General features: G+C 48.4%; 3 protein-coding genes across 3 annotated transcripts; 1 reads left to right on the top strand and 2 right to left on the bottom strand.

The window, feature by feature from the left end:
• Positions 1-10: 10 nt before the first annotated feature.
• HMPREF1120_00140 (inositol-1,4,5-trisphosphate 5-phosphatase) lies at positions 11-5,069 on the top strand. Its single transcript, XM_009154130.1, has 3 exons — positions 11-661; positions 708-924; positions 975-5,069. Exons 1-3 carry the CDS (start codon positions 298-300, stop codon positions 4,615-4,617), a joined length of 4,224 nt encoding a protein of 1,407 aa, XP_009152378.1. The 5' UTR covers positions 11-297; the 3' UTR covers positions 4,618-5,069.
• A 123-nt stretch (positions 5,070-5,192) lies between these two features.
• Positions 5,193-5,942, bottom strand: HMPREF1120_00139 (uncharacterized protein; the record flags this gene model as incomplete). Its single annotated transcript, XM_009154129.1, has 1 exon — positions 5,193-5,942. The coding sequence occupies one exon, from the start codon at positions 5,940-5,942 to the stop codon at positions 5,193-5,195; it is 750 nt and encodes a 249-aa protein (XP_009152377.1).
• Positions 5,943-6,696: 754 nt separating this feature from the next.
• HMPREF1120_00138 (uncharacterized protein) lies at positions 6,697-7,053 on the bottom strand (the record flags this gene model as incomplete). Its single annotated transcript, XM_009154128.1, has 1 exon — positions 6,697-7,053. The coding sequence occupies one exon, from the start codon at positions 7,051-7,053 to the stop codon at positions 6,697-6,699; it is 357 nt and encodes a 118-aa protein (XP_009152376.1).
• Positions 7,054-11,255: the final 4,202 nt, after the last annotated feature.

Genomic DNA, 11,255 nt, shown 5'->3' with positions numbered 1-11,255 from the left:
GCAGACAGTGGAACAACGGCTTGTACGACTATAGTTTCAGTGACTACTTACAAGGCACTCCCAGTCGGTTGACAAGAGCAGTGACTACGTGTGAGGCTCCGATAACGGACGGCGTATTGACAACTCACATCAAAGAGACTAGGCGGCGCAGTACGCGGCTGTATCTACTCCGACACGGATTGATATCAATCCGTACCAACATCAAGTCGCCGTTACTAGGGCTCCTTGCACGCACGCATTCAACACTCGGTTGGAAATGCAGCGGCCATCGCGGAGACTCTGGTGACCAGTGCTGCCATGCCTACACGGGTGTTGATCCACGACTACCCTCATCGGACTCTGGCATTGGCCACTGACGAACATGTGCTGGTCTTTCGACACACCCATTCCCCTCCGCCGGAGGGCTCAAAGATATCGAGCACGACCAGCCTACCATCGGAGAATTTGAACCGTTCGAATCTAACTCCGCGATGTATGGTGGAGTTTGGCGAAAGATCATCCATCGACCTGACCCTGTTTCACTCAGTAGCCGCCGCTAAGGGCACCTTGGGGCTGATCACGCTCAACAACGATGTTTTTCTTTGTGTCATTACCGGCTCGGAGATTGTGGCTACGGTCCGACCCGGAGAGCTGGTGCACAAGATTTTTGCGGTCGAGTTCTGTAAGTCTGTCGGACACCGTACGTCCGCATGACTGACAACTAGAAGATTGCCTCAATCGTGCGGATTACGACCATGCCTATGGTCCATACCCGAACCCATACCCCGGACAGACCTTCCAATCGGATGATGTCGATTACGGAGGAGGTTATGACCAGAGTGACTCAAGCGCCGAGCACCCTTTTCATGCCTTGAAGAAGCTCTTGAGCAACGGGCACTTTTACTACAGCGTCGACTTTGACCTTACACGACGACTTCAGGACCGGTCTGTGGAACCTGAAGGCTGATTCTACCTATGATACTGATGCGTTGTAGTGCCGAGGAGTTCTCTACGGTCGACATCTCCAGCCTTGATGAAGGGCTTCTGTGGAATTCTTACATGATCGACCCTCTCTTGAAATTCCGAAGCAGGCTGACTGACCACGAGCGTAACGAGCTTGATCGGTCCCGACTTCTGACTTCGGTCATTCGGGGGTTTGTCCAGACTCTCACCGTACCGCCCTCGTCATCCCCGATTCGCGGCACCACGCCGGGCTTACCAACTACTTTGACAGTAATCTCAAGACTGTCGTCAAGACGTGCAGGGACACGTTTTAACTCTCGAGGCATCGACGACGATGGCAATGTGGCCAACTTTGTCGAGACCGAAACCGTCTTCTGGTCCAATACCGGTCTATGCTTTTCATACGTGCAGATCCGTGGCAGTATTCCTATCTTTTGGGAGAGTTCAAGTAGCTTGATCCCGGGACAGCAGAAGATCCAGATCACTCGTTCGCCAGAAGCCACGCAGCCCAGCTTTGACAAACACTTTGCTAATTTGGAAAGGACATATGGGGCCGTGCATATCGTCAATCTGCTGAGCGCGTTCAAGCCTGGTGAAGTGGAGTTGACGGAAAGATATCGCTATCATGTAGCGAGGAGCCCCCTTCGACGTCATGAAGAGGGCGAAATGGAAGAACATCATCTACTTCGCGAGACAGAATTCGACTTCCACGAGAAGACCAAGGGCGCCAGTGGTTACGAGGGAGCCCGAGCCATTCGACCATATCTGGAACCTAGTTTGGAGTCTTTTGTCTACTTCCTTTCGGAAGATATTTCTGAGGAGACGGTCATCGACGGAAAGAAGACCAGAGTCAAAAGACCGGTGGTGGTCATGCAGCAAAACGGAGTGTTCCGTGTCAATTGTCTGGATTGCTTGGACCGCACGAACCTCATTCAGGGCATGATCAGTCAAATGGCCCTTGAGTTGTTTCTATCGCATCGTGACGAGCGAGGAAATTCCGATTTCTGGATGCGTCATTCCACGTTATGGGCCGACAATGGGGACGCGCTGTCGAAAATCTACGCCGGAACGGGTGCGCTGAAGAGTTCATTCACCAGACATGGGAAAATGAGTCTCGCTGGGGCCATTGCCGATGCAAGGAAAAGTGCAACACGACTCTATGTAAACCACTTCGAAGATAAAAACAAACAAAACACGGTCGATCTTCTGCTTGGACGACTGGTCGGTCAAAATAGTGTTGACCTATATGATCCCGTCAACGATTGGGTCGTTGCGGAAGTGGCAAGGCGACGAGCCGAGTTCGAGACGAGAGACCAGATTAATTTGGGTATGGGCACCTATAACTTGAACGGAAAGACAATGGGAGCCAACGAAGACCTTAGTCCGTGGTTGGACGTTCGTGGCAAAGATCTTGATATCGTCGTCGTGGGCTTTCAAGAGCTCGTGGAGTTAAGTCCACAACAAATCATGAGCACAGACCCCAAGCGACGGGTTCTCTGGGAGACGGCAGTGAGAAACTGTCTCAACGGATATGGACAAGAGAAATCGGATGGCCTTCCAGGCAACGAAGACGAATATGTGCTTTTGAGAAGTGGTCAACTCGTCGGCGCCGCTTTGATGGTTTTTGTTCGGTCTAGTCTTCTCGGCCGCATCAAGAACGTTGAGGGGGCAATCAAGAAGACTGGCATGAGCGGAATTGCCGGTAACAAAGGCGCGGTGGCCATCCGAATGGATATTGAAAGTACATCGGTTTGCTTCGTCACTGCACATCTAGCCGCGGGATTTGCAAACTATGAGGAGCGAAACCGAGACTACAACACCATCACGTCGGGGTTACGGTTTCAACGCAACCGAAGTATCGAAGACCACGAAATTATCGTTTGGGCCGGTGACTTCAACTACCGCATTGGACTAGGCTATGAAAAGGTGAGGGCACTGGTCAGCCAGGCCATGACCGGCCCAGAGAAGGTCCGGGAAGAAGCATTGGGGAAGCTATACGAAAACGACCAGTTGAACATTCAGATGGTGGTGGGAAATTGCTTCAACTACTACCGAGAAGGGCGGGTCAAGTTCTTGCCCACTTACAAATACGACATTGGCACGGACGACTTCGATTCCAGTGACAAGCAACGTATCCCCGCCTGGACCGACCGGATTGTCTGGAAAATCAACCACAGAAGCACGGCCGTGCAAGCCGGCGAGATTTTAGGCACGCAGATGAAGCAGTTGGAATATAATAGCGTCATGGCCCTTCGATTCAGCGATCACAAACCTGTCTATGCAACGTTTGAGATGGGTATTCTGGTCGTGGACGAGGAGAAAAAGGAAGCCCTGACCAAGAAAATGTACGCTAAGAGAGCGAAAGAGATGAAAGTACATGCGGGCGATTCAACTGAGGGGTTTGAAGAGATCAGCAGTGAAGGGGAAGAAGACGAGAACGAAAGCGTTGTGGGATACGAAAGTATCCAGGAAGGATTGCCGCCTGCCAGCAGCGACAGGAGAAAATGGTGGCTCGACGGGAACAAAGCAGCTCGAAGCACGGTCCGACCTCCGAAAGAAGGGATGATGTTGAACAAGAATCGTGAGGGTAATCCATGGAGAGAAAGTACTGAAGATGAATGGGTACAGGTCGAGAGGCCTTTGGGCGTGGACAGCAATGGCGGCGGCGCCGGCAGCAACGCTAACTTCAATTCCGCCGCTGGCAGTAGAGCTTCCAGCAGGAAACCTGACCCTCCACCATCTCGAGGAACTAGAAGGATGGTCCCGCCTCCGTGGGAAGGAGAGAGACAAGTCTCTTCATCCACAATACCGAAATCGAATAACACATCGCTTCAAGCACCCGCACCACCGACTCCACGACGTGTTTCTGCCGCCTCTGGAATCAGCACCACCACCACCACTACGGCCAATTCCAATACCACCGTTTCATCATCATCAACGATCCAGCCAGTCACAAGTCGAGGGCCTGGATCTCAGTCTGCTTCTCCTCAAGTCTCTTCGTCTAGAGCCCTGTCCACCACCCCACCTACAATGGCAATGGCAATGGCAAAGAAACTCCCACCGCCAAAACCAGCCAAACCATCAAATTTGACTTCGCCATCACCGACTCCGACTCCGACTCACACTGAAATTCATCCTCCACGAACAAGTCCAACTGAAGACCAACAGCCTCCGCCATTACCCAAGCGGACGGGGACAACTAGTTCCACATCATCGTTCGTCAGTGCCCGAGATTCAGTGTCGTCTGAGCCTGCAGGAGCTCACAAAGGAACTCCTACTCCTCCACAACCTCCACCGCGTGGTGTGTCACTGCTGCAGCAGAGTCAAAAGCAAAGTCAAAGCCAGAGACCACAGACGCGCGATGGTGGCAGCGGTAGTAGTATTGGTTCCGTTGTCCAGTCTCAGTCTCCACGAATCAGTAGCGCTCCATCCCGTCAGCCTCACGCAGAGTCGGAAGTTGCACCACCTTTACCGCCACGGAGGACGAACATAAACAGTTCTGCTTTGAATGACAGTAACGGCGGTCCCGATATGTCTAGGATGGATTCCAGCCGGTATACCAATGGTATTGGCAAGGAACCTACCGGCGATTTATTGGGCACTGACGATTCCGATTCCGATTCCGCGGCGGGAAGACGTGGGCTGGATAAGTACAAGCCTCTCTTACCTGGCTGAATGAGATCTTGACCGCACGCAGACGATTTGTGCCAAAGAGGACGGGACGTGGCCAAGGTGGTCGGTCATTGGTCGTCTATGTCCTTGCAACGGATGGATACAGTATGTGTCTTGTCTCTACCCTACCTGGGGTCTTTGCGTTTGACTGCAGGTGGTGGGCTGCCAGTGCCAGTGTGCTGGAAAATGAGAATGAAAATGCAAATGGAATACTGAATCAAAATCAGAACCAGAACCAGAATCAGCTGTATCATGTACAGTACTAACTGCCAGATATCGATCTACTTTGGTACCTAGGTTTAGGTAGTATTAGTAGTCCCTACAGTACCTTGCATAGCAATACGCAAGCCTGGCTTATCTATCTACTGTCAACCACTAGTATGTCGCAACGTTTAACAGATCTCCTAGGGGCTACGGTGCCATGGAACAGAAATGGAATACTAGTAATCATCAGACCAGTGGTATTATCTGTCTACTTAAGGTAGTCAGGCATCTGAGGTATCTATCTAGTGCTAGTCAGGCATCTGAGGTATCCATCTAGTGCTAGTCAGGCATCTGAGGTATCCATCTAGTGCTATCTAGTACTGGTAGGAGGTAATAGTGGGGAAAGGACCACGATGGCTCTGCCCAGAAAGACTGCTGGGATCTGGTTTAGGTGTCGCTGCAGGCGTAGTAGTTGCAACAATGACTGGAGCCCCCGTTCCCGTGATGGTGGACAATCCCCTCGCGGACACAGACACAGACACAATTGACCAGGTAATAGGGTTGGGATCGCTGCTTGGGGGCAACCCTGTGGCGGCGCTGACGGTAAAGGGAGGCGTGGACACGAGTTCCCACGAAGGAAAGAGAGACGAGGGTGGTTGGTACACCGTGATAAGCTCTGTTGAACTGGGATGAGGATCGGCCGCGTGCCATTTGCAGGCCCGCAGAATAGAGAGGGCGCATGACCACCAACCGCGTTTCCAGAACTTTGTGGGTTTCGGATCGTCTTTGGCTGCCATGTGGACGGGAGAGACGCGGGATCCACCGGCTGCAACGGTAGAAGCAGTTGCGGGATGATCGGCAGTTGAAGCAGCGGTAGGGAGATCAGCAACATGGGTTCCCGTATTGTTGAAGTCAGGGCTAGGGCTGGACAAGGCGGAAACCGGAAGAGCAGAGACTGGGAAGCTAAAGATGGCTCCATCTGACCAGGAGGCAACCGGAAAAGCAGGGACCGAGGAGCCAAGCAGGGCTCCAACTGACAGGACCGAGAGCGGAAGAGCAGAAACCTGAAGGCCCAGGAGGACCAGAAACAAAGCGCTGATGGCGGCAAGCATGTTTGCGTGCATGGTTGCGGTCGATGTTGACAAAACAGCCAAGTAATTCGAGGTTGAAGGGTAGTAAAGTTGACTCGTCGACCACAGAAGTCTTGACGAGACGGAAAGAGAAGTGGTGGATGGTTTGGGGACCAAAGAAGAGTGTGTCTTGAAGATAGACGTGGATGAAGAGTGTATTGTAAGAAGTCTTTGATGCTTGTAAGGCTTCCTTGATTATCTGAGATGAGATGAGATGAGAGAAGTCCGGGAGTTGTAGAGCAGAATGAGCCTGATCTTTATACCTTTCGACCGGCCTCCTTATGTGCGAATTTTGCAAGCCTGCACCATCCTACTGAGCATTTGACCTCTGGACCATAGTTTTGAAGATGATCACTCCGCAAACTTTGCAAGCCTGCACCATCCTACTGAACATTTGGCCTTTGGACCATAGTTTTGAAGATGACCACACCTCGTAGTATGGTGGATAAGTTTGACGGCGACTGGTTTACCTGTGGCAGACAAAGTCGTACCTGGAACAGCTCACGCAGATCTTCGGCAATCTCTCTCATAAACTTCCACCAAAGTCTGCTGACTCATAGGTCAACGTCTGCTTCGTTGCACAGACGGCAGGCTGTTGGAGATTTTAGGCCTCCGCCGATCGCTTTGTAGAGTATACGGCCCAGTTGGTTTGTGCTGTGCCAAACCTTGGCAACATTGCAAGCAGTCATTTTCCACCTTCGACTCGGGTTACATGGTACCCAGTGTCGACGATCGCCCTTCTGCAGACTTATCCACTAGATTTTTGTGACCGTCGATTTTCATCCAAAAGTCGCACTTCACGTTCCAAAGCTTTGATCTCCTGATTCTTCTCGTGCTTGATCTCCTCCGTCTCCAGGTAAAGCCACGCCCAATATGCAATCTGGTAGCTGAGAAAGGCCAACGTAAGCGCCTTGGCCAGTGCTCGGCCGTGGCTCCGGTAGAAGTTCACCGGCTTCTCTGGCCGAACTTGCGCCTGACGGAGGGGTAGGACCGTACTGAAAGGCCGCGTCTGGAACGCGTTGGTGTTTCGGGGGGCGCTGCGCCGGGAGAGAACCTGCAAATTCGGCCGCAGCAGGGCAGATCTGCAAATCTGTAGACTCTTCATGACTGTCGTGTGTTCGAAATAAAGTACTGTATCTTTTGGTTCAGTGGGCCAAGAGTTAAGGTTCGTGTCTCATGCCATTATTATGGAGTTGTCTGCTGAGAGGATCAACAGACAGTCCGAGTCGTGGTTGTACAAACCCAAGTAAACTTTGTGGTTGTGAGAACAAGCTTTCGCTAGGTTTGCTTTGTTTGTCATGTTTGCACTACTCCTCTTTCTCCCCTTTTCGGCCGTTCATCATCCACCTTGACTTTATTGTTTAGGCCCTGCTCGGCCCAAGCATTTCAAACCGCCAACTAGCAACAAGACGCGTATAAACCGACAAGTTGAGACCGCGACATAAGGTATGGAGACTTTTAAGTTCGACGGCGCGCGCTACGGTTTTTTAGCGCCTTTTTAGGCACTAAAACGCTAATAAGAACCGATAGAATAAACTACGTATCGAATACGTAGTTTTATCTATCGATTTAATCTTCTCGATATTAGGAGACGCGTTTTTACGCCTATTTTAAGCCCTTTTTCTATACTTTTATTCCAACGCCGAGTTCTATTAACCGAATAGCTATTATATCGTCTTCTACTAACGCTAGGAAGATTTAACGTTATTCTTAAACGCCTATTACTATCGAGACGTTATTAAATAAGTATTACCTTACCGTACGTAAAGGTAGTAAATAGACGTCTAATAGTAACTTTAAGGCGCGTATATACCGAGATATTATCGAGGTATTCGAGGCGAAGAGTCTTCTAAAGCCCTCTAGTACTTAAGTAAAGAGTAAGCGTAAATCTATATATAAAAAGAGCCTTTTTTTTAAGCGCGTTCTATATCTTTTTACTTACTAACTCGTAGAACTATAGTTATATAACGATTTTAAGTTCTAGTCTCGTATAGCCGATATATTAGGTATTATCGTCGACGAGCAAGATCGAATTTAAGCGAGCGACGATAAGTAGGCTAAACTTATAGCCGAGGACTCTAAAAACATATATTAGCGTCTCGCGTCGTTACCGTTTCGGCACCTATTAGAAGAGATCTTTATAGGTACGTACGCTAGAGGCGTCTACTCGTAGACCTTCGAGTTCGACGTCTTCGAGAAGATCGACGAGGATATTAATCTTAGCTAAACTTTAGTAAAAGACGTATAATTTGGCGCTAGTAACGAGACGCCGTATTTAACTAGTAATAAAAGAGACGAGGAGTCTATAATAGAGATAAGAGATACGTTAAATAGCGTTAAAAACGAGTATCTAATAACTTTAATAGGCTCTAGTTACTACCGTAACTCTAGTAAGGCGCTCTAGCGCGAGCGCTTTATTCTCTATACGTAGATCGGCTCGTAAGTCGATAGTAAGTGCTTAAATTAATACGCTCGAGCGGGTTACTACCGTAATCGCTTTAATAAAGGGGCTAGAATAGCAGGAAAATATACTAAAAGAGTCCGCGAGAATAAGGGCCGTAAGAATATTATAAGAGGAGTACTATCTCTCGAGAGAGCTTTTTATTACCGCTATTAGACTACTTACGTCTAAGGTAAATATCGAAATCTAGATAGGGCTTAAGGATATACCTAAGCGTAAGTAGTAGCTAGAGCGCGAGTTATCTAATACCCTAGGTAGATAGATTTATTTATAGTAGATAGATCTATCTCTTTTTAGTATAAATTCCTATATATCTTATTCTCTTTAACTTCGAATCCTTATATACTCGTCCTATATCTTCTGCGCTATCGTATCTCTTTTCGTAGCTATAGCGTTATACGCTCTCGAGCGAGCTCGTAGTAGAGTAGTAGGAATTAGCTCGGTAAAGGCGTCGGCGTCGATCTTTAAGAGATAGATAAAATCGGTATTCTATAATAGATCGGCGCTCGTATTAATATTAAAGTTATATACCGCCGTTAAAGCGAGAATAAGTAATATCTATTTCTAAATAGTATACTTAGGCGCGCTTCTTAGTATCTTAAACTTACGCTTAAGTACGCCGAATACTCTTTCGATAGAAGTTCTTAGTTAAGAGTATCGTAAGTTAAATAACTCCTCCTTATTCGCTAGTATTAACCCTACTCTTTTCTATTCGCGTAGGTAATATCTCGTACGCGGATAAGATATTAACGAATACTTAGTATTTAAGTAACCCGCGTCGATAAGGAAATATCGATCTCGAGGAGGCTTAAATCGACCCTTTCGAAGCGCGTCTAGTAGAACTCGAACGTCGTACGAGAAGCCTTCCTATTCTATATAGATAAAGGTAAACCTAAGGTTAAAATCGTAGATAGTAAGAATATTCTATAAAATAAACTCTTTTCTATTACGCTAGAACGATTACTCTATAATAGGAATATAAGCGTATACGTAAGTACTATCGAATACCCTAATATACTCCTTAAAAGCGCTAAATTTACTATTCGTGCGAATTTAACGGAGAATAGGAGATATCTCTATCGACTATCTAATAACCTTAACGTATAACTTATAGAGTACGAGTAGTACGCTATTAAAAGACGCTAATATTATATCGCTAGATCGACCGAATAGAAGTCGCGCCTATCGATAACCACTGCCTATTCGATAGATATTTAAAAAAATCGCTAGACGCTCCTCTACGTTAATCGATCTCGAGTCTAGCACCGCGCCGTTACGTCGAAGCCGTCTAGTAAGCGTCTCGAATATCTCCTTATAAAGCCTAGTATCGATATATAACTGTATAGGAAATGCTAGGCTGCGCAGTGGCGCGGGTCAACCCGACCCTACCCGCGTTAGGGCTACCCTAAGGGTTGGGCCGGGTAGGCACCCCGGAGCCCAACGGGCGCCCCGGGCGGGTGCCTAAAATCTAAGCCCTACCCGCGGTACCCATTAGGGTCGGGCCGCCCTAACGGGCGGGTACGACCCTCGAAAAAATTACCGTATTTTACGAAAAATACGTAGTTTTACTAGGAAATATCGAAAAATACTATACGGTATTGTAAATTAGTAAGCGATTACGTAAGAAAAGTCGCTATTTTTAGCGAAAAACTCGCTATTTTTAAGAATTTTGGGTTCTTGGCAAAACCCGTCGGGTACCCTACCCTACCCGAAACCCGTAAGGGTAGGGTAGCGCTTTTTTTAAAAACCCTATTGGGTCAACTGGGCGGGCGGTAGGTGCCCTAAACCCTGCCCTACCCAACCCGTTGCGCAGCCTAGGAAATGCTAACTATTCCTATACCCTTTCTCGGCTCTAATTAGCGTTTCGAAAAACCCTCTTAGGTGCGCTAATACTAGGCGTACTAGTAATAATAAGGATAACGATATAGATAGTAAGGAGACGTTAATAATAGCGCACGAGCGCGTACGAGCGTAATTCCTCTTAAGACACTATAGATTCGACTTAATCGACGTTATCGACGTTAACGTTATCGATAACGCAGCCTATAGAGCACTGTTTATAGATATCTACGCGACGCTCGAGTATAATGAACTACTCTTGAAAATGTGGAACCTAGGTGGATTTTGGTGTGAAAATAGCGCGCAACTCGAGCGGGGCGCATCCCTATTAAAGTGGTTTAAAACGCGGTTACTTCTTGTCGATTTGAAATGCTTGGGCCGAGCAGGGCCTTAGTAGTATGGCTCGTCAGCGGTCAACGAACATGGTTTCTGCCCGTGTACAGGTAAGTTATGCGTCATCGCATAGGCTTTAGTGGTGCCTCGTGAAAGCGGCCTCGTGGAGAGTGGGAATTGATGGCAGCGCTCGCGCGGTATACCATTTATGATGCTTTTTCTGCGGATGGCGTACAGGCTCCCTTGCTCTGATTTCCTCTGCTGTCACGCCGTTCTCCAAAAGGGGCACCTTGGTGATACACTGTCCGAGTCGGCCGAGTCTGAGTGTCGAAACCGCAGCTTGGAGCACGAATAGGGAACAAGTCGGGTCGCGAATGACGGGACCGTTATTGCGCTTAAAGCAGACAAGTATTGAAAAGTCAACGCAGATATATGTTGACACCTTCCACGCTGGCAAATGTATCAGGAGAGTGTCCCAGCACCGATAAACATGTCCTTCTCACTGGAACTCGACAAATACAGTGGGTGAAGCCGGCCAGAAACTTCGGTCCAAACCCAAAAGCATGGAAGCCTCGTTTACTCCAGTATTCGAAACGCAACGAAACTGTCCACATAACTGGCCCCTCTCAATCACTCTCTCGGGCTCCATCGAAGCCCCCTCGGGTTGCTATATT

Source organism: Exophiala dermatitidis (assembly GCF_000230625.1).
Source record: "Exophiala dermatitidis NIH/UT8656 unplaced genomic scaffold supercont1.1, whole genome shotgun sequence".
In the NCBI taxonomy this organism is placed as follows: domain Eukaryota; kingdom Fungi; phylum Ascomycota; class Eurotiomycetes; order Chaetothyriales; family Herpotrichiellaceae; genus Exophiala; species Exophiala dermatitidis.
Note: the sequence above shows the minus strand (reverse complement) of the source record. Positions and strands in the feature narration are given on the sequence as shown.